Source organism: Mya arenaria, chromosome 14, assembly GCF_026914265.1.
Source record: "Mya arenaria isolate MELC-2E11 chromosome 14, ASM2691426v1".
Classification (NCBI taxonomy): domain Eukaryota; kingdom Metazoa; phylum Mollusca; class Bivalvia; order Myida; family Myidae; genus Mya; species Mya arenaria.
In genome coordinates, this window is record NC_069135.1 from 32,054,750 (window position 1) to 32,078,605 (window position 23,856).

The 23,856-nt window shown below is 34.2% G+C and overlaps 1 protein-coding gene across 2 annotated transcripts; it reads right to left on the reverse strand.

Moving 5' to 3' along the window:
* Positions 1 to 1,605: 1,605 nt before the first annotated feature.
* On the reverse strand, positions 1,606 to 23,653 carry LOC128217146 (plexin-B1-like). Of its 2 annotated transcripts, XM_052924073.1 has the most exons (23): positions 22,576 to 23,653; positions 22,231 to 22,333; positions 21,131 to 21,343; positions 16,936 to 17,061; positions 15,200 to 15,320; positions 14,690 to 14,870; positions 14,301 to 14,397; positions 12,842 to 12,935; positions 12,298 to 12,447; positions 11,777 to 11,855; positions 11,347 to 11,431; positions 10,980 to 11,155; positions 10,349 to 10,509; positions 8,865 to 8,967; positions 8,443 to 8,594; positions 7,909 to 8,085; positions 7,442 to 7,541; positions 5,522 to 5,655; positions 5,156 to 5,291; positions 4,821 to 4,982; positions 3,873 to 3,960; positions 3,416 to 3,580; positions 1,606 to 2,537 (listed from the first exon to the last, which is right to left on the reverse strand). In XM_052924073.1, the coding sequence occupies exons 10-23, from the start codon at positions 11,849 to 11,851 to the stop codon at positions 2,533 to 2,535; spliced, it is 1,719 nt and encodes a 572-aa protein (XP_052780033.1). In that variant the 5' UTR covers positions 11,852 to 11,855; positions 12,298 to 12,447; positions 12,842 to 12,935; positions 14,301 to 14,397; positions 14,690 to 14,870; positions 15,200 to 15,320; positions 16,936 to 17,061; positions 21,131 to 21,343; positions 22,231 to 22,333; positions 22,576 to 23,653; the 3' UTR covers positions 1,606 to 2,532. The 2 variants fall into 2 exon arrangements, with proteins under 2 accessions (XP_052780033.1, XP_052780034.1); XM_052924074.1 differs by lacking the exons at positions 14,690 to 14,870; positions 15,200 to 15,320; positions 16,936 to 17,061; ... (1 more) ...; positions 22,231 to 22,333; positions 22,576 to 23,653 and having other exon boundaries at positions 14,301 to 14,444.
* Between the last annotated feature and the right edge of the window lie 203 nt (positions 23,654 to 23,856).

Here is a 23,856-nt window from a genome sequence, read left to right on the forward strand (position 1 = left end):
TAGGCATATCATTGGGAATGTATGTGTCACATGCTTGTCTGACTTAGTATTTGGGAACCATTACACTCCTACCGAGTGAATAAGTTCTAGAAGAAAGATTATTCGGATGCACAAAATACGTCCGAAGTATACAAACAATCGTCTCTGTTTGATTAAGGTTGTTTATTGAGAGACATAATGAATTCAACACTGCAAACACAAATTATTACATGCGTATCTGTTTGCTAAACTATGTTTCCATATTTACTTATTTCATTTTATTCAAATTTGATCGTCCTTTGTGTTACTTCAAAAAGTCATTGCCTGTATCTCTAGTCTTACTGAGTGTAATCCGACAATTAACAGGTGCATAGGTTATAATTCTGAACAGCACTCATATACAGTTTTAGAGGGTGCCTAGCACAATCCTTTTTCGCTTAATGTGATTTTGTTGACAACAGCGCTGTTCAAACAACATAATATGATAACACAACGTTAATTAACGAAGAAGTTGAATTGTATTACTGACTACGATTACCCCATATTAAGATGTGTTGTACTGACATTCAGTTTGCAGGTACTTCAAAGTAATTAAGGTAATCTGAGACAGTATTAAAAATAGAATATATAAACAATAAACTACTTAAACAAATCTAAGACGATATAAACAGCTCAGTAGTTCAATGTTAACTACAGAGACAATTCCAGTAGTAAATAATGCAAGTAAAAGAACTGTTAAGAGACCCAGAACACTGAACACAAAACGTATCAACCCCACAAACATACATCACATAGGCTCTATCAATTAACTTTAAACGTATTTATTTTACAACGATTGTGAAACGAGTTGTTACAACATTACATTAATTAGTCTCGTTGGCACGATTTTATGCGAGAGTGTGGTCTTATGTTTTGGGGGAAACCGGAGAACCCGGAGAAAACCCACTTGTCCGGCTTGGTGTCCATCTATCAATCAAATATCATTCGCTATTTTTGCTATTTCAATTTATATTGGTTAATTTGCTGTCTCGCATATCGTTTAGTTTTCCTATCACTCTCTGACCATTTTGAAGTTAATCACCAGATATAAGTATCTTCCATGGCCGAGAGTGTAAGATAGGTTAATCATTCCGACCCGAGCGTAGGGCGTTTTGCGGGAACGAGGTTTACCGTTTCTCCCATCTCAGTTTCACAAAATTAAGTAAAAATGATTTTTTTTTTGGTGTAACTCTTTTGTTCTAAGAGAAAATAAATGCGTAATGATATGCGATAATTCGTTTTTGTCATGGATATGCGCGCAGTGATTCAGATTATGTTAATAGTCAAATCGGCCTTCAAATAGTTCTAAGGAGAGTGAAGCATTATTTCTTGAAAGGTGCGTTAAAACTGTTTTATGGTGACATTTGGAGCGAGAAATAATAAGAAAGCGTTCTAAATATTGCCACAAGACAAAGTTTCCATGATGCTACAGACGACAGTCTTCAACAAGGGAGAAAATAACAATGTGGCGACCATTTAAAAGGAGTTACATACGGGCACTTTATCTTCGCCCGTGGGCAAGATAAGAAATTCTCGCATGGTTAATTTATTAGATCTATTGATATATGGTGGGAGACAATTGTTTCCACAAACATGTTTCTACTCTTCCGAGTAGTTCACGACACTTACAATAATATTTTATTGACGATATCAAATCCTTTTCAGTTTAAGATTTCTCTTAACAAAAATATTGTAAGCAGTGGGTGGAACAACAAGCAGTTCAAGTACAAAAATAAGAGATTTTAACATATCCCACATGAGTGCTTGCATTTCTAGCACATGATTAATGTTTAAAAAATGTAGAACAATCGTCTTGTGTTTTCTTGTGATAGCCGGTTTGTCTTTATGTGTTTTTTGTTTGTTTAAGATCTACCACGGTAAGTAACAAGTTCACCGATGAAAATGGTTGTCGATCATTAAATGAAGTTTTACTTTTGGTAGAGCGACCCTTCGGATGCATTTAATTGCTCCATTTAAAGTATGTTATATGTACCGGTCGGTATGACATAAACATAACACAATGAGAAGTCAACATAACTGTACAAAACACGAATAAGTATTTATAAAAATCTTTTTACACAACATTATATACAAATGAGGGAAAATAACAAAAACGGTGTTATAATAATGACAAAGGTAATATGTTGCTAATACTTGATAGAGTCACTTTTAACAATGCTGGCCATTTGCATTTTACTGGAAATGCATTGTAGGGGATTTGTTTTTTCATTGAAGTTCCAAGTTTATTTGCCATAACCACTGGTTTGCTTTAAGCATATTTACTTCTCCGTCATCTACTGCAACTCTACTTGGTAAACGATGTATATACTATATATCTGTTCTCTGTTATTTACAATTGTAACGTATAACGTCAACTAGTTCAGTAGCAGCATGGACAGTAATTAGCTTGTTCACTACCTTCTGCTGAAACTGGTCCATGTAGATAAACTGCAGCTTACAGGACATGTGGAAAGAAGTACCCAATTGATCCGCTTCTTTTTTTCCATCTCGGCGCTAATCTGTGTTCATACAACAAATACATTCAACCTTCTTAAACCATACTTTAGGATAAAATGTTCTTAGCAATTATTTTTTAGCAAACCTTTGTTTCGGGCCACAAGGTTAGAGTCCAAAAGACGCTGAACGAGAGAAAAATAAATGCTAAAATATCTCAGACAGACCACACATGCATAATGCATTCTGTAGTGTTATATATATATATCATCTTGTTAAAATAACTAAATGACTAAAAATGGGCCAAAACCTATTGATTTCACCTTTATTCACCGCCTTTTTATATAAATATTGGGTTAGCGCCGTTGAATTACCAGCGGAAACAATGGATGTTGAAATGGGGTTCTAAACACCACACATATCCTAATAATTATCAAAGTGACAGTCTTACTCGAAATCAATACATACACATGTATAACAATCATCAGTTTTTACTAATAAACCTTTTACTACTTACTTAATCATGCATTTATGGAAAATATTTATTAGTGATAACAATATTATAACCGTGTATTTGATAGCAGAAAGCGCAAAAGTATTAAATGATTGGTGAATGCGAAGAGATTTACTGTGGTCTACTATAGTCTCATAAGGTGGAAAGACCGTATTTTATGCTTATTTCTTTCAAATAAAACTCGGTATCCTTCATAAGAACTATTTGTCTTCGACATTTATTCATCCTTTTTGGAATATAAAATCATAATTATTAATTTTGGTAAATCTTATTTGGGAGTAAGAGTGCATCTTTAATGAAAGCAAATATCGTTGAATAAGCGTGAATACACAGAAGTCCAGTTCGTCGTCCTTTATTACTATTATTTATTTATATTATCAATTAAAATACCATTTCTAATAATATATATACAAAAAAACTACGACTGACCTTCTTGCCGCGGGTTTCTATAGCGACCTTCTATTTTAGCAAGCTTGTGCTCATAACCTTCCCTTTCCTGCTGTAAACGAGCCCGCAGAAGCGACTTCTTTTTTGTTTGATAGCCAATAACAAACAACAACAAGAGAAAAAGCACTACTCCAGCTACAACGCCAACTGCGAAATAATAAGTCAGAAAGGTAAGTTACATACTACAGTTAAGTCAAAGTCTTAAACAGTCTTCACAACTAGTTTGTGGTATATCTTTTGACACATCAATTTAACCACAGACGTTGGTAGAGACGAGCCAAACGGTCATCATTTTCACTACACCAGGATCAATCCCTACAGGGACTCAAAGGGACTTGTCGGTCACAAAAATACAGATTGCATGAATATAACTATGTCGTTATCAATCATAAATTAATGGCAAAAGCTCTTACCCACTTGGAAGTTTATTTGTAATTACCTATAAGTTGAATGTTTTTCTTATCGAATGGCTTGGAGACTTCATATTCTATCTGGCCGACCTCTCGTTGGAGAAATCCAATGCTTACCTGCGAACATGGAGATTAACACCACAAGAATCGGAATTAAAAACGTTGGTATGATTGTAATTGAACTATTGATGAAGAGGAATGTTCTTGATGAATTAACAAATGAATAATACCTTTTCAATGCTATAACGGATGTTCCAAGCTACTTTGAGTTAAAAGAATAAGTAATAGCTTCTGCTGGCCCCAATTTCTCGAAACTTCTTAAGCTTAACAGGCTTAAGAAGCTTATTTCAGTAAGCGGATTTACGTACTTAAATCAAATTTGGATGAATGAAAAATGGTTAATTGTGATTATCATAAAGATAATTCCTATCAAAAGTATAAAAACTCTTAAAAAAGTTAATGAAAAACAAAAATAGTGAGCTTAGCTTAATCCTGTTATAAGGGACTTAAGACGTTTTGAGAAATTGGGGCCTGATCTCAACGGTCTGAACGACGCCAGTGCGATCAACTGCAATTCGGTTTAGACAATACGTCATGAACGTAATAAACTGCATTGTGGTTTGGACAATACGTCATGAACGTAATAAACTGCATTGTGGTTTGGACAATACGTCATGAACGTAATAAACTGCATTGTGGTTTGGACAATACGTCATGAACGTAATAAACTGCATTGTGGTTTGGACAATACGTCATGAACGTAATAAACTGCATTGTGGTTTGGACAAATCGAAATAACTGTTATAAATAACCTTTCGTAAGTCCATGAGTAATGAATGAAATAAACTACCTTTTGACTGTAAGTCTACGTAATTGCTACACCAAAGTGCTGATCGTAATGAGAGTAATAGGCTGTCTTTGGTTTAGTGCGTTATGGATGTAACGAATTTGTGCAAACGAAATGATCCGTCATTTACCTTGATAGAAAACAACGTTTGTCTGGTAACGGTACACTTTGGTGCACTAGTGGGAGGGTTACAGATTACCCGGTTGGGCTCCAGAGTGGTGACATTGCATTTTTCACAGCCAATTAACACCTGAACGTCTTCCGCGGTGGCAGCCACGTCTAAATGTTCACCCTTAAATTCATTTCCATTCGTTAGATTTTTACCCATGAGTTATATAGTTATTCATGTATATGTATATACAACAAAATGTATTAACTCTTCTCAAATTTACACATTATCTATACTCTTTATATCAGACTTACTAAATTAATAATACAAATAAATAATATATTATTTTAACAAACTTTTATAATGATGACTTGAGTGAAGTGCAGAGTTTTGTTGAAGTTGTAAAACGTTGGGTCAGGATAGTATAGAAGGACAGAAATGTTGGACGGCAAATCCCTGACTGAACCGACATCATCCATGACAAAGCTAACCCTTTAAAATATTGGAGAAGTGTTGTTTAATACCGTTCGTATTAAAACAGGCATAGAGGCCATGCCGTCCTTTAAAATTATAACTCAATGCCATGGGCAAATGTCAAAAACCATAATGAATGAACAAGACTGATTAACTAGTATAAAAAAACAGTATGTCATGGTTAATAGAAATCATTTGTATGACAAACTTTTAATTTTATCAACAAATATCAGGAAAAAAAGGCTAACTCCATGCTTCCCGATACTTCATGCAACCGCTTTGTTCGCTGCCTGGACCAACTGGGATGAAACATTGGGCTTCTACATGTTAAATTTCCATTTAACTTGTCCTCGCTGTCATTTGCTTTTCTGTGCCTGCACGGCTAGAAATACCAACATTTACAATTGTACTAAAATACAAAATAAACACCTATAATACTTATAGGTAAATTGGGATGAAAAACTGATATTGCGCGGCAAAAAAACACAATAAATAATAACGGCAAACCTAACATAAAATGCCATATCTGTACAAGAAGAAGAATTATTTTTTTAAACTTATTTCATACCAAGAAGTATCTTGAAAAATATTCTCGGACGTGGTAAACAAGCTGGATGACTAGTGTTCGAATTGTTTGAGTGTTCGACATGTAATAGAGATTGTTTTTGGATTAATTGTTTTTGGGTAATTCCTGGGTAAGTGCAGCGCTTGGAAATGTTTATCATAGCATACACACTATTATAGAGTATTGCCATGTTTGACTTAACACGTGCTATTTTTTAATACAGAATTGTTTTCAACCCTTAAAAGTAACAAAACGCCATGTTTTGTATTATTCGATTGATTGTAGGACTTTAATATATATGACCAACAGGACTGAGTTCTTGGGAACATTTGTTTTAGACTAAAATGATCGACTTTGAAGGAAGTAAGCCTTTTTTCTTATGTATTGCAACTTAACGATCCCATAATATAAAATATAAACTTTAATTAAATATCATTATTCCATCAATAATTAACAAACTTATAGTAAATTATGAAACATAAACTAACTCTTCCTACCACTTTCATTTTAATGGTAAGAATTTCCTCCTTTATCTATATAATCAGCAATTGGTCAGCAGCATACTTACTACTTTACAGAGTTCCGTAGTATAGCTGGAATATTGTCTTTTACGATACGGTCAGTTTGACCGGATATGACCAAAAGGTGATTGAGTTTTGTTATGATGGGTAGAGTTATCCAATGGAAAAGATTCGCGCTATTGACCGTGATTGTGGAGAAGAAAATTGATTCAGTTCTAGCATGCACAGTATTCGGGATACAACTGTTTTCTTTAATTTTCAGTATTGAATATATTGAAAGTGTTATATTGATAGCTTTACATGTTTTTAACAAAAAGTATAATTATTTGAGATAGAAAATTAGGCAATATTGTATTGATTAGTCATTTGTGTATAACAACTTTTTGGCTAAACTTGATTTGCCATATCGTAAAAAAGCATGTTTCATAAAATACTTACTGTTTTGTATGCGACTGGTATAATCGCAATATATATATTTATTTATATATATGTACATAGATTCTGATATTTGACAAACAGGCTAGCTAAATAAAATGTCCCTAGCATTTGTGCACGCTATCGGCCAAACAGATATGTTTGATGAGTTGTTCATTTAAATCTAGATATTAAGGTGAAGATAAGTATTAACTGAGTAATGGAAAAACCTCTATTTCTATGTCGTCAGCTATTTTGTCAGCACTTTAGCACGAACCAAAATGACCTTTTTGTAACGCAAAGAATGGAATCAAAGCAGGACCGTGTAACACCAAACCAATCAAGTCCGAGAGCAATACTTTTAAGCGTTTAACTCGTTGTGTTTACCCTGATAATCTGTCTTACTTTTCTGGAAAAAAAATCGTTAGCGGGGAAATACAATTCTTTAACTTTTAAACAATCAGAGATCTAAAGAGTTTTCCGATACTCCTTTATTGTATTTGACTAATTTTACAATGACCTATTGTATTTTCAGTTTAATTTTATAATGACCATAAAAAATCTTAATTTTATTCAGTTTATTTCTTCGATTTTCACGGGTAGTCAGGGTGAATTCGGACGGCTTAGCCGCCGAAGAAACTTGTAAAATCCAAGGGCAAAAAACTCACTTGTTCAACTGAAGTCTTTCCGTCAATGGTACGGGCCCTGAGCTTCGGAGTTTGCACGGACAACAGGTTCAGACCAGTGACCGTTAAAACCCGTCCTCCGCTATTTTAAAAGGTAACAAACTGAATACTTAGAATCTTCATTCATTGAAAGACTCATTTTTCCATATACTTATAAACACCAGCGTCTGTATGTTTTAGCACTCAAACAAGGGTTTGAACAAGTCGAACACGGCCAATAGTTTTATCAGAATTATTAGACTTGCTACACACATTTGTTTTGTCATAGTGAACATGTGCTTGTAAGGTATGGCAATGGTGTGGGTTTTTTTGCTCGACGCCAACAACACTGGTTATGAGAAGACATTGTACCTAGACATGTTTGTTCGATAGAAAACAGACAGGCTAAAGTATTTTAAATCATGTTTCTATCAAATAATCGTCACAAGCGTCATAGCACAAACACGTACCTTTGAAAACTCTTTTTTGGTTGAATATTCCAAACTACAGGGTCAGGAACGTACGTGAAGTTGACGTCTCCTACGGCCTGATCATCGAAAACCATGGAAACTGGAGCATTCATCTGGGTGGTGGAATTGGATTTGACAGTCTTACATTCTGCCAAGGTTGGCTTTATACTCGTAAACCTGGCAAAGTAATGTATCTAATAAAATATCATTGCTACAAAGTAATTGAGTTTAAAAGGTTTTCTTAGATACAAACACTCTAAAATGCTCTTTGCAAATTGGTACACGATTAGCCTGAAATTAACTTAACAATCTTCGAAACAAAACCTGACAAAAACACTCAGTAAGACCCTGCAGTTATACAGATGTTGCTGATCTGTATGTACATTGTGTTAGTCCTTTCTGAGAGACATTGTCAGAATTCATGACATTGATCGAAGTTCCGTCAACATTAATCATCATGCCAGTTCAATTTTGTCAAAAAGATTAGCATCCAATGGTCATAGTTGGCACTTCATCATGAAAGATGGGGCGTACGCTTGTACTGTTACAAATCCGCACAGTTGCTCTCCAATCTTTATCATCCTCTCCCAACCCGTGTCTAGATGCTCGCCGTATAACGTAATATTTGTCCCACCAGACAAAGGCCCGTAATTCGGAAAAATCCTGGTTAATTTCGGAATCTGAAACTGTTACAGCACATCATTGTAAAATTGGCGAAGCAAAGTAATCTTCAAAAACGTTACACATTGTATTGAATGCTCTAAGAATGTTTTGTATTAAAAAAAAAACATCTGTTAGAATTGATTAAGGTAAGCGCTTTGATATACAGCAGCCTTTAGTTATTGAAGAAAAGAAACTGTGGCAAATAGAACATTAAATACTGTTTTCCAAAAGTAAATTTCTTATGACGTTATTTCTAAATTGCAACATAATTTATGGCATAAAAATAAACATACGTTAAAGCTGTACTTATTATACACCACCGGACTGTGTCCTGGTATATTCAATGTGATATTTTCCGTTGCTACTCTTCCACTCGGCTCAAGGTTACACGCTATTCTAAAATTAACAAAACATTACATAAAGCAGCAAGAAACAACAGACCAATATTTACACCTCAACTTCCATTCCTTAAATGAACTGCCTTCTGGCAATTGCGATTACCATCCGATGAACGCAACACCTTCGGATATGTTCGGATCGTGAGTCATCGCATAACAATATACATGTATATTGAAAATTATTTATCTTGTTAATGATTGTCAGCAGGTCCCGAAAACTTTAATCAACATGTGAGGGAGTGCAAATTTATAACATATATATTATATATTGATTTTATTGGTGTTTCAATTTTACGTTTAAAAGTGATTTGAAGTGATGGATTTTTTCCCGCGTTATTGTGACGTCATTTGGAAAACTGGTTCCGTTTACGGTCGGGTCGTTCTATTTCCGGAACGGGTAAGAAAGAATTACTGAAGTTTTTTTTAAATGAAATATATATTTTTTAAATAATGAACTATTGGTGTAAATATAAGTAATGAATTGCGTAATTGATGTCATTATCGGGGATATGAGCGCAAAAGGGCTGGTTTAATAACGCGTAGAGTCCTTCGGACTTCACACACTTTTACCAGCCCAACTGCGTTCATACCCCGATAATGACATAATTCCCGCAATTCATTCCTTAAATAAATCATGCATCTTCTTAGTTATTACACCTTTTATAAATAAAATAACTGAAATATTGTGTTTTCGTTTGACCTGCACATAGTACCGAAATGCCAAACCTAACACTTGGTTCTATAGATCTGCTTGGAGGAATGGTTCAGTTATTATTAGGATGAGGACAGGTCCACGAACGCGTACACGGTTTAAGGCACATAATCTATTTCGACCTGTATATTTGTTTATATTTACTGATATATAAATGAATTAATGGTTGCATAAAGCCACTTATAAATTTTCTGACTTATCGAGAAACAAGTCGACAAAAAGGAAAAACATTTTTTCAAAAGCATGTTCAAATAGCCTACAAACCGTATGAATGAATATTTGAATTTAAACATCATTCGCTAAAATGATTACAAATTATGCGACTTAAAAAAATAGTTTAAATTTTCAGATTTATTTTATTTTTGATAATATAAACATTGCAGCTTATGTGCCTTAACATTCAAGTACTTATTACACATTACTAACAACTCGTCAGAGAGAATATGCACTGAATTCCACAAATTTTTAGTAAGACCATTTGAGAACACAAACTACAGACATATTATTAAAACAGAAAGTTTGGTTTGATTGAAACTTTTCATTACGAGTACAGAGGCATGCAAGACTGAAAACGAACACTAGCAATGGATTCAGCTGTACTTTATCTCTTATTATTTGAACTCCAAGGATCAGATAATCTAAAAAACATACAACGTTATATACCGACCTTGTTGATACTTTATCGGCAACAGTAAAAGGGTAGATGGTAAGACAGGAGATGTTCCCCAAACTAACAACATCCTTTGTTTCGTTGATGTGGGACGCCAGGTTAAAACCCTCGACTATAATGGGCGTGACGGCGTCGATATGGGCAGAAAGTGGATATACCTGCAACATAGTGTATACATGACTGAAATGTCGACCGAAACGGCAAAATTATACTATTAGACTGCGTTAATTCTAATAGAACTGATACAATGCCGGTAATCTCCTCGAATATGTTTTAAACCCAACTAATTTCCACAAGATTGATAGTTATCTATATGGGTGTCATAAAACTGGATGAGCAACGAAACTGGAACATTCCATTTACAACGAAAACAATCTGTAATTAGTTTCTTTTATAAAACGCACAAGGAACGGTTTGAATTTCCATAAAAGATACCAAAAAGTAATACATATTGAAATAAATAAAGATAAGATTAAATATGTACTCGAATTCAGTCAAAATCGTCGGTGTTTAAAAAATATACTCATATTTGCCTGTGCGACTGTTCATATTTATAAAATATTACAACAGTGAGCTCGAGGACATTGATGTCTTTGCAGAGTGGTCTTAAGTGGTTAATTTCAAATACCTTTGTGATAACTGGGTCAGGGCACATGGTTTCTGCTGTTGCACAAACCTTTCCTGAGTAGATACACTGCCCATTGCACCATTTACATTTTAAATATGGCTGGTAGTATTTAAAACTTTCACATTGTCCACAGTTATTTTTGGGGTAGATCAGAGAACCGCATTGATAAAACACAACTGAAATCACAAAAATCATTGCGGCATTTAAACAAATACAAATTCAAAAAAACACCTCTACTTTCAGTCAAAAAAGAAATGCAAATTTCATTTTTACATATTTGTTGGGGAAAAAAATGATGAACACATCATTAATAATAACAAAAACCATAACCGAGTGATTCTTGATCATTCCCTTAGCTTAGTTTTACCTTTAAGCGATAAGCCGTCAAGCTTTTTTGACTGAAAGTCAACATGAAGACTTGTAGTGGAGTCCAGATTCCTTGGTATGCCGTCCTTGTAAACAAAGTGTGAATTTGAATAATGGAGAAATCAAACGTTTCAATTGTTTTATTGATTAATTGTTTTACATACATTAATAACTTATGATATATTGATAATATGTCGGCCAAGTAATGGGTGAATCGGATATTAACGGATCTGTATTTCTTCCGCAAAATATATCTTTTATCTTAATTACTAGTATGTGTCATTTTGCCTTAAAATATATTGAAACAACTTTGCTCGTCCGCATTATAAATATCAATGCTTGGATAGGTGGAAAGCAAAATTATGTTAGAACAACTATTTAATGTATCCAGGAAATATATTTTGATCTCATATCAGTGTTGTGTTTTTTACCTTTAGGATGTGACACATAATCTCAGTATCATTAATTAGTTGTGCTTTAAGAGCAGTGGTAACTTGCATAACCATTTATCTAAAATAAAAAAGTGTAGATTAGTTATTCATTTCTATCAACACCAGATGGAAGCCTTTCAGGCAAATATTGTATTACAATGAACTTAAATATACCTATACTTTAAACCAGTATTTTGCTCAACTCGCACTTTAACTTTCTTTTGTATGTACAGGAAATTGTATAGTTCACATGTATATATTTCTGGTATTCATACAACAATTGGAAATTAATCCCTAGGGATAAGATTGTTTTGTTGTATTATATATATATATATATATATACATATATATATATATATATATATATATATATATATATATATATATATATATATATATATATATATATATATATATATATATATATATATCAGTAGTAAAAATGTTCAATTATTTAAAAAAATGTTATGCATATTGCAGGGTTTATGACTTTCATATCAGTAAGAACTTAGTTGTTGTACGTCAATAAAGTTGACGCCATTGACGGTGATATTGTAGCTTTCCTCAATTGCTAAGTGAACAACGCCGGAACTATCCAGCACGTTTGGAGCAGAAACGGCGTAGTTTGTAACTAGTGGACAATTGCTTTCTTCATCGATCTCTACAAAACTCTGAAAGAAGGTGAACTAAATGTTATTTTATCTCTATGTCTTACTCCACCAGTGTAGACTGTAGTTATTGAATAGTCCTTAGGAATCATGGGTCATAACATAGTGATCCTGTAACATAGAATACCCCTTAGATCGTGCTGCTCAAATGAAAAATATAAATTAAAACACTGAGTTATTACTGCTTAAGTCATACTTTTTTGTATTTTGTGCCTCCAAAGGATCCCTTCGTTTACCGCATTCATTTCTTATCCTATATTATTTGTATTTGATCATTAACTCTTAATTCTAAAACTCTAAAAACCAGAACCATACAACACATTTTATTATAACAGTACCTTCATTTGACTCCTTCAGCTGACCCCATTTTATTTAAAAGAAATATATCATGTGTTACCTCATTTCCATTGCATAATTTATTGTCTTTGATACAACGTCCCTCCAAAGGACACCATTTGCATGTCCAACGACTAAAACTGCAGTCGCAACACCTTGAATACAGCAAGCAAATAAAAATTATCAAATAAAGCAAAACAATATTTCATACGTATTGTAATGGACACATGTAAACATTTTCAAGCTGCTATTTACTGACGACTGCATGTTTTCATAGTAAGTAACATCAGTAAGAGATAGTGATTAAAAAACAAACATAGTAAAAAGCGTTCAAAGACAGTTGAACAAGTCTTGCTGTACAATAAAATTCAATTTCTAATCCATTTTTATCGTATTATTTTTAACAAGTAATGAATATCATCCAATTTTTATGATTATAGATAAGCAGTTAAAGGACTAACTACTAACACCACGCAAAGTATTTAGAATGGAAGGAAGATCGTAGCTATTAGAGACAGTTCTATGTTATGATTAAATCGCAGCTGTTGGCTCAAGACCACAGTTATCTGCCCCCCGTTGACCAAGATCCGGATGTTAATACAGAAAAAAGAGTGCTCGTGTTCAAGTATCAATATTTCATTAAAATTGAATGAAAAAGAAGCAAAACATGTTCTTTTTGCAGAGAACTTGACTGAATTTGACACTCTATTGCAGAAATTGATAGTTTTCAGCGTAAATATTGGAAACATCATAGCTTGTGGAAGTCTGAAAATTAGTTGTTTATAGCCGATTGACTCCTTGGCGGAAGGGTTCTGTATTTGAACTCAATTTTGACAGTCGCGTCAATGGTCAACATGGTGTTTTCTTGTGATTATATTTTGTGTCTTGAATTGTTCTAGAGATGCCATGTCCTTGTTTTTCAATTGGGATGTGTATAAAGTCAAAAGCCAGGTTAGTGTCTATATGAAACATATAGTAAAAATAACTGGTCTCACGCCTGTTAAACGTTACGGGATTATTTATTAGGCCGTTTTGACAGGACGTGAAGAGCTGAATAAAAGAGCACATTCGTATAAGGTTCTTATTGCAGTTATGTCTTGTCATAAGAGATAGTTATGTGTTATAATATGGTCGAAGCTATCCAAAATTGATGGATTATTTAACATTTTACTTCGAGCTATTGATATATAAATGACATTAAGTTCATAGTCAAAGCTCTAAAATCATTTAATATCGTTACACATAGTTTTCGCGAGACTCTCCAAGGAAAGTGAATTTGTTTACATTATTATTGCTTCATTACTTCAAAAGCTTGGGATTTGCGGGGCGGGGGTGGGGACCGGTGAAAATGGCTTTGTATAGCTTCTGATTAAATATACTTATACAAACAAAACCACCATCTCTTTCTGATACTGCCATCTTTGCATTCTAAACTCTTTACCGTCTAGCCTTATTTTATATTTTAATGACATACTATACTGAAAATACAAATGAATTTTAGCAAATATAAGACACAATACCTCGTAATGGTTTCGCATTCAAACACAGTTAACTCCCCTCTCATTACAGCCATGGAGGAAACGCTTGTGAAGAGCAGGAAAAACACAGTAGCCGAACCTAATATCGATATAGCCGTAGCAGTAATGAGATTATATCTACTGACAGAGTCTAAAAATTATACTGACATGGAACCCGTTTCTACTCTATTTATATGTGATATACTTGTCTATATAAAAAGTTAATCACAAAATTCCTGCCAATAACAAAATGGAGACCACATAACCTGGAAAAAGAGAAAACCGTATGACGAAGATGTCGACTACTCAACAACAAGGAGTGACTTTACATACATCAAAAGAGATAAACTTTTTTATAACAATTAAAGATTATCATTTATTTATGCTCATACTTTGGATGTGATGTTTTAGTTCCGTCCAGTCTGGCGAGCGACACAGAACTGTTATCTCGTCACCCCTTCCTACCCCCGGAACACTGCTGTTCATCAATATAGTCCTGTTGTTGACCAAGCTTTCAAACTGGCATCTCAACCCTAGACCAATGCTCAGGTTATGGGACAAGGTGAGTGTCAACTGCAAGACACAGTCAATTCACACAGGCATATACCAGTTGCACATTTAATTTGTTTAGCATATTGACGAGCCAATAAATTTTGAGAGTAGAATAAAATTTAGGACCATGATATCTAATAATTCATCTTCATTTAAGTCATTTTATGATAGTTGCCATTGGTGAAAAGTTAAATAGATAAGCATAATTGCAGCATAACAAAATACACAATGCATATGCTTTTCTTGTGTGAATAATACAATGATACTGACTCGAACTAAGTTAGCAGAGACAAGATTTTACATTTCAATTTGAAATTATATTTTAATGAACAAAAGGTGACACATCAAACCTCGGACATATGATCTGTTCTTATCACATCAGGGCTCGTTTGGTTTATGTGTGGACAGATACTCGCTGAGCCTTCAGCCAATATCCATTCTGAATTTGAACACTGTGGTGTGGTCGTGCATCTGAAGAGCAATGTGCTTAGTGCAACTGTATGCTTTCAGATTCTTAAAGTAACATACTAATTTTCTGTATTAAAAATGGTCGAAATTTAAAACTAGAAAATCTGTGATACTAATTGGCATCAAAAAGTGCATTCTACACATAAAAAAACTTCCAAATGCATTTTCCACATTACACATTTAATTATCATAGTTATTTAACATTACTTCTTATTATAACACTTTTAAGTCTAAATACACAGATAGATGTTAAACCAGTCGACGCTCATAACTAAAATCTAAAAATAATTAATACATATTATCCAAAATACACCATCCGCAAAAAAATGTCCTTGCTTTCCATACATTTGTCACAAGTTGAAAACTGCGAACATTCCGTCAGCTCTATTCTTTTTACCTGCATTGTATCAAAAGTATAACTTAACACTAATTAGTTCATAGGTTATGTTGATAGATCACCGAGCCCGAGTCAATTCATTCCAATATTGAATTGCATCCGCTCACAATAACTACAAACACAATCATAACTATATTAAATCCATGCCCACCCGCATTTATTTGTTCAGGGTAATCATCAGTGTGTGTATACCACGTGATAAATTGCGTCATAAATGCTACGTCGGAAGGTAATATTTTGCTGCAAAAGAAGACTTTAAACAAAGATAAATTCACTACTTCTTAACCATTGTAAATGAAACATAGCGCAGACTACGCCGCTTACGGAGCCCCGCCTTCGGTCTTTTACCAGAGTTTGATTGAGGGTTTAGTTTCTTAAAACAAATCTTTTCACAATACGGCCATCTGCCGGAGCACTGTCAACACATTATTTTGTAAATAGGTTTGTTGAAGTGTTTGATGAAACTAATCACCTTATCAAACTTCGGTAATAAAACGAAGGCGGGGCTCTCAAAGCGGCATAGACTGCCCTTTGTTTTATTTAAAATGGTGTAGTAAAAGAAAGGTTATCTTTGATTAAAGGCTTCATTTTAAGCAAAATATTGCCTTCCGACGTAGCATATATGACGTAATTTATCACGTGGTATATACACACTGATCATGTGATTAGTAACGTTCTCCATTTGTTTAACGGTAATATTTATGTCCGGGTGGCCGGCGTCATGTCAATTCGCAATTCACTCCAAAAAGAACATTTCTTTACTTTATGTAGTTAATAATCTAAACCAATGAGGGTAATTCCCTATTCTGATTATTGTTTTGCTCTTCTACGAGTAAACTTTTCATTGAATTGGAACATTACATATTTGGCTGGTGTCTTCAATGGTCTCTAAGTCTTGCAACATATGTCGACCCTTTTTCAGACCCTTTCTCAGGCCATTACCGTTTCCTTGGTTGGTCTTGTGAATGGGATCTGATCAAAGACAAGACAGTGTTGTTGTTTTCCACCATAACAGATTCGAACAAAAGCTCGTGAAAATTATTATGTATACGCATGAACCGGCTATAAGAGGAAACTAATTTCTTGCACAGGCATGTCCGGTGAATTAAGCAGGGCTGGAAATTTTGGTCTGATACCCCCATGCCAAATGAGTCACTTCTTATAGATTTTACTTTATATACATGATATGCATGAATATTATTACAACTCTACAACGCTTACCAAATTTTCCGAGAATGTATACAATTTGTATCCGTACACAAACATGTCCGGCAATACTGCATGTCCACTGTCTACAATAGCTTTCCAGGATAGGACCTCAGCCACTTCCCGCGGAAATACAATGGCCTGGAGGGAAGAGTTACATTTAGTTACGTTACAATTTAGGTTTATAGTAGTAGTATGAGTTGTAGTAGTAGTATTAGTAGTAGTTATAGTTGTAGTAGCATTGTACGTGTGATACTCCTTATTCGTGCTGTTGTTATGATTTTGACTTCCTATCTCAGTAGATTGTATCTGTCCAATGTCCTATTATGATTTGCGTCTATTTTTAATATGTATCGTTAACGGTCAGATTTTACAAATGATAGTTCAATTTGCATCATGCTGTGTGTTTATAGATCAAGATAAAAGACTCTTGCGAACGTTGAACAGTTTCAATTTTGAATTTCTCTCCCTTTTCTTTTGAATAAATTGTCTGCTAAATGATTATTCGGTTACAATATAAAATATATGCTCCTTAGGCCCTGTTACAGAACTTTTAAATAATGTTTATTACAGTACTTAAATAGTTTGATATTCTATTGAGGCAGTAATTCACAGAATCCCCTATTGAATAGGTATCAAAGCATTAATTGTGCTCAAATAGCGATTAACAAAGGAAGCATGCGTACAACGTAAATAAATAGCGATTAGCAAAGAGATCATGCTTACAACGTAAATAAATAGCAATTAGCAAAGAAACCATGCTTACAGCGTAAATAAATAAAAAAAACATGTTTTAAGATTGGAAGAAACTGGGTGGCAAAGAGAAAGCAACACGTTGGTTATTAGTAGCTTTAATTGCGTTGACAAATATGAGATTCGGATCTATTTCCGCCAAAATCAAATCTCCACGTGCTATGTAGCTTTCAACAAACGTAATTCTAAGCAATATCATTAATTATGCCAATATTAAAGTTTTGATAGGAACATATATATTTTATCTTCCAGTATATACAAATTTAAGCACTGTAAAGCAACATTTAATACAAGAAGTGAAAACTAGCAAAATACAGCAATATATATAGAGAATACTAGGTCAGTGCCGTGGATGGAGGAAGTTTATATGGCAAGGCGGAGGAATTTATCGGGTGAGCCGAAGGCGAACCCGATAAAATCCGCAGCCGAGCCAGATAAACTTTCTCCATCCACGGCACTAACCTAGTATTCTATTTATCCTGTTACTTTGTTTAATTAAACACTATAAAACCTTAAAATTAATAAGAATTAAAGTAAGGGGGACAACTGTTTTTCCCTGTTGACGTCATCACACTCGGTATTCATGTTTAAATCGCCCCCAAAATAGTTCGTAAAACTGTTCAACTTTTTTAGTACGTTTATATTCAAAGTCATTGCATTTTAATACGTCAATATCAATTCAAAACATAAAAATACTTTTAAACGTGCATAAGCATGGATCAGTCTCTGAACATTATCTGATGATGTAACAATTATTCCGCAAGTCAGAGTACAGTACACAGGTCAAAATTCAAGATCACGAGTGTTTACAAACAATCGCAACATATTAAATGGATTTAAATGATGTTGATAGTGTTGAATGATCATAACTGCACCGGCAAAGAGATCATTCATTTCTGTTGTAAGTGAGATTTTGTCATTCACCACAGAAATTGAATAAACTATCGACGAGTATCGTTGAATGCTGTTTCACAGTTTCCAGCATTTGCGGGTGGGGTAAGATTTTCACATCTCATGAAGATTTCAGGTCGATTGTTTTGCCAGTGTCATTATTTTGCATAATGATGGGACTTTATGGGCGAGTGATTGCTGAGGTCGGCTGTTAGTGGTCCATCGATAAGATACTGAAACGGCAGTTCTGCTTTTCTTCTGACATTGCAGAATATATAAAAGAAGTTCCGTTTTCGCGGTCACATGACCACCTGACTGTAGATAAACATCACGTGGTCTACTATCCTAATAAACTAAAGTTTACACGGCACCTTGTTATTGGACCGATTTGTATGCAGGTGACAGGATAAATATATATAAACATGTGAAGTGAGCCTACAAATGTGTGTAGTATGTACAGTATTGCAAAAGGCATACAAGTTACGGATATCAAATGTTTGGAATAGGCAGTAATGTTAAGGCTTGGTCCGTCCCATGAACCAGGAATCAACATTGTATATGCCAAACTAAGGTATTTTCGAAAACACAGAATACTGAACTGTTTTTCCTTTTTAAGTTTCTTCATCAAGACAACCTCCATTGGTATCATAAACACTGTGTTTACGCTCCAATAAATATATTTGCATTGTTGACTTATAATTTATCTATCAAATCTCTTATGTGGTAGAATACATAGTTCAAATGTTGCATAATGAATCTATACATATACTTGTTCTGCCCACTCTGTTAAGTGAACGAATGCATGTTCTGTATGTGGCATACTGTGTATATGTATATGAGGGTTAGATACGCCCTGTTCTGTGTGAGGATGCATGTTCTGTATGTGGCATACTGTATATATGTATATGAGGGTTAGATACGCCCTGCTCTATGTAAGGATGCATGTTCTGTATGTGGCATACTGTGTATATGTATATGAGGGTTAGATACGCCCTGTTCTATGTAAGGATGCATGTTCTGTATGTGGCATACTGTGTATATGTATATGAGGGTTAGATACGCCCTGTTCTGTGTAAGGATGCATGTTCTGTATGTGGCATACTGTGTATATTTATATGAGGGTTAGATACGCCCTGTTCTGTGTGAGGATGCATGTTCTGTATGTGGCATACTGTGTATATGTATATGAGGGTTAGATACGCCCTGTTCTGTGTAAGGATGCATGTTCTGTATGTGGCATACTGTGTATATTTATATGAGGGTTAGATACGCCCTGTTCTGTGTGAGGATGCATGTTCTGTATGTGGCATACTGTGTATATGTATATGAGGGTTAGATACGCCCTGTTCTGTGTAAGGATGCATGTTCTGTATGTGGCATACTGTGTATATGTATATGAGGGTTAGATACGCCCTGTTCTGTGTAAGGATGCATGTTCTGTCTGTGGCATACTGTGTATATGTAAATGAGGGTTAGATACGCCCTGTTCTGTGTAAGGATGCATGTTCTGTATGTGGCATAATGTGTATATGTAAATGAGGGTCAGATACGCCCTGTTCTTTGTAAGAATGCATGTTCTGTATGTGGCATACTGTGTATATGTATATGAGGGTTAGATACGCCCTGTTCTTTGTAAGAATGCATGCTCCATATGTGCCATAACATATTTTTGTTTATGATGTTTATGTCCGTTATTACCACTGTGCATTTATTATTTCATTGCATTTCGTTTGTTTCCGTTTTTGATAAAATATGAGATTGCCAAAATAAAATATTAGAAACACTGTTTAGTTATATTTATATGTATGTTATTATAAATTAAATTCTTAGCAATTATATAAGCCAACGTGTGAACTAACTCGGGTTCATGTGAATAGCTGGATACACGATTCAGCTGACGACGTAGAAACTGGTCATCCTCCGGATTATTCAATAATGAATTCCAAAACGAGCGCAATAAAATTTCGTGTCCTTTTACAAAACATTTTTCTATATTTAAATGGTCCGCATTTTTCAATAAATCATCTTTATAAATGTTGTCAGCACTTTTTTACATATCCTATATCGTTAGCTGACTCGTCAGCAATTAAGTGCGATTAATAGTACTTCTTTTCAGATTTTCTTGATAGTGAGCCCAATAATCGTATTATAAATACACGTGCCCGAAAACGTTGGAAAACTCATGTTTACATTTTTCAGTTTGTAATTTGGTGTTACATAGTATATAGCTGCGATAATGTACTTCGCTGATGACTTTGTTTAGATCAGGTCTTTGCAAAAACAAAGAGATATATTATATGCACCAATTAACATTTGACTATAATTCGGCTGTAACGACTGTTTATTTCTCGTGTTAGAAATTAAGCCGGAAACATTGAAGTGTGTTTGTTGTGTTGTTGCTATCGAGATTGTCTCGTCGAGACTTACGCCACAAACATGTTGTAGGTAGTACTTGTCACGTTTGTAGGTAATACGTAGATCACGCTTTAAGACGAACATTCTTTTTTCGGACATCCGCCCAGGAACATTTATTTTCATATAATAATCTATACATATATGTACTCACCTTAATTATTTCTCCCTTAGCTGTCCCTAGTAGAGCTAGCACACGTCCGCGGACGGACACCAAGGTGAGGGCAGTTATGGCCGTGTGGTTCAGACGTATACTGGCATTCATCTTAAGGGCCGTATCGCCTATCACGTCTTTAAAACTTGCGTATCCGTCTTCGTTACATAAGAAATATTCGTCAGTGGTGTTTATTCCGGTTAGATTGGCCGGCTAATCCAAACATGAAAAATATTAAATATTGAACGTAGTCAATTTCACAGTCTATAATTTCCGGTATTATCCATGCATAGATTGAGTGTCACGGAATGGGTCTGACGAAGTATACTCAGCAGCAGAAGCGGACTTACTGGCTTTGAAACAAATATTGTTTTACAATAAGAATGCACTTACTTGGTGTCAAAAACCTACATGAGATATCATACAATTTTATCTAAAATTTTAACACGTTTACTCGATCACTTTGTGTGTGTTTTTATTTTTATTTAATTTTACATTTTACGGTTCAAAATGGAAATTCCAGAAATGAAATTTCTTGCCAATAAGAAAATCCAAATAAATAATTATTTTTCTGGAAATGGCACCGGCCCATTGCAGACTGATATGCTTTTACAGAAAAATGCAGCAATGTGTTTCATTCTATAATAATTCACATTTAAACTCGGTTTGTGTTAAACAAGTAAAATCAAACACTGATAATATAATGAAACTTTAATAATTATACAGGTAAAAAAATTCATACAAATATAAAATGAAATGCAAAAAAATTAGACACTTACTTCTGACAACCGTGTTTGACTTTTAAAAACACGATGCAAATAGTTTTCCTTTGACTTACTAATTTCGGGAATTTAACTTGACAGCATTATCGTATATTTACTGATGTTTTAATGTTTTAATATAATAATAATAATTGTCATCGAATACAGTTTAAAGAATGTAAGGATGTTATATTCAAAATATATTTATTGACCCGGACAACGCTTATACAGCCTTAATTATTTTGGTATGTTTGAACAATGTATTCATATAACACATGTGTATTATTATTAATAGAAAATATGTTCTGTATACATGTTAGAAAAAACGTGTTTACTTACGTTTCCAGTACATGGTCTGCCGTTCGGATAATTGAAGTAGTCATACCAAAGGGGAGGCAGTTGAAGAGTTTTATCGTAACATCGCTTTACATTGACTGCCAAACTGTCAAAAATAATGAAGACATTTTTTTAGTGTTGTTGTTTTATAGATTATAGTTTAACAAAACCCATATAACAAAAGTCACACATTAAAAATATGGCTCTTCTATTTAGTATTCATACCATAGCATATAGGACACATAATTTTAGTAAATATTAAATACAATGGTATTAAAATTCAAATGCTATTAAATGTTATTGTTTTATAAAAAAAGAGTTGGTCAATTATACATTATTCGCATATACCTCGATTTTATCTCCGAGAATAGGTATGCACAAACGACCGAGTGTTCTCCTTGGGTAAATGTAGCAACAATTAAACATTCTCCTTCAAAGCACGTCTTTGCAACAGCTTGCATGTAATTGAAGTCCCCACATTTCAGTTCCATATCCACATACATTATCGGTGCATAATCATTATTATTCTGACAAACATTTGCAACTCTGCTGTGAGTAGAGTTATCTGTCTTATTTCGTTGTATGCTGAAAAATAGTCGGTGATGATCAATAGCGAATCCCTTTACATAAGTTTCTGTTATCAGCAGTAAGTCATCGGCAGTCTTAAACCTTGTTACTTTTCGTGTTATATCCAAGTCGTTAAACCAAAATATCCCGAATTTTTCACAGATGGTATTTGGTTGTAGTTTTGCATGTGGGCAGCCAACAAACAGATACTCTTTATTATCAAAATCCGCAAAAAATGCGGCAGCAGCACTGTTGTTGGTGGAGGGTTCAAATCCTATGGTCCAGTCAGATATGTTTCCAAGGAATCGTTTATGGCAGAATGTATAACTGCTACCGCACGTTATCAAATAGTCTGAACCATACGGTATCACGATATTGGTAACATCGTCGATTTTGTACTCGCCGTTCGCATCATCGTTTGGTCCAGTTTGAACATTATCAATTTCAGTAAGGTCATGAAAATCGTCCGCTGTATCTAGGTGGTAAATGTAATTTTTGCCCGTCACATAAAGTGACGTTCCGTTTACCGCCATAAACATATGGTTTAAACCAAGGTACTTAAACATGTCGTTCATAAGGATAGTGCTCCTTGCAATATGAACATGCGCACCATGCAGTCCACTTTCACTCACAATGAGCGCTAACAGTCCCATTAAGATATTCATCTTTGAAGATTCTTTGTCCTATTAAGAATACCTTACAAAGTACATAGATATTAAAGCTACAATCAAAACTCTTCAAATACACTAAGACATTAAGATATCATTATAATTAATACTCCGGCTGAACATTATAGAAACCAAATTATAAACCAAAGTGTTACGAGTACATTTTTTTTACTCCTTTTAAGTTTCCACATGATGTGTTCGCATCAGATCTGAAAAAAGAGAGCTTCAAGTAAAGATGAGCCCTCTTAAGATTTTTTCATAAATTTCCTTGTATATACATTGTATTAGCAATGGTTTTTGTGGTAGCACACGGAAATTAAAACTTTCTTTGCAGATTTAATATTGTAAAAATAGCTCATATTGTTCATTTTATAAATTATTTCATAATAGTATA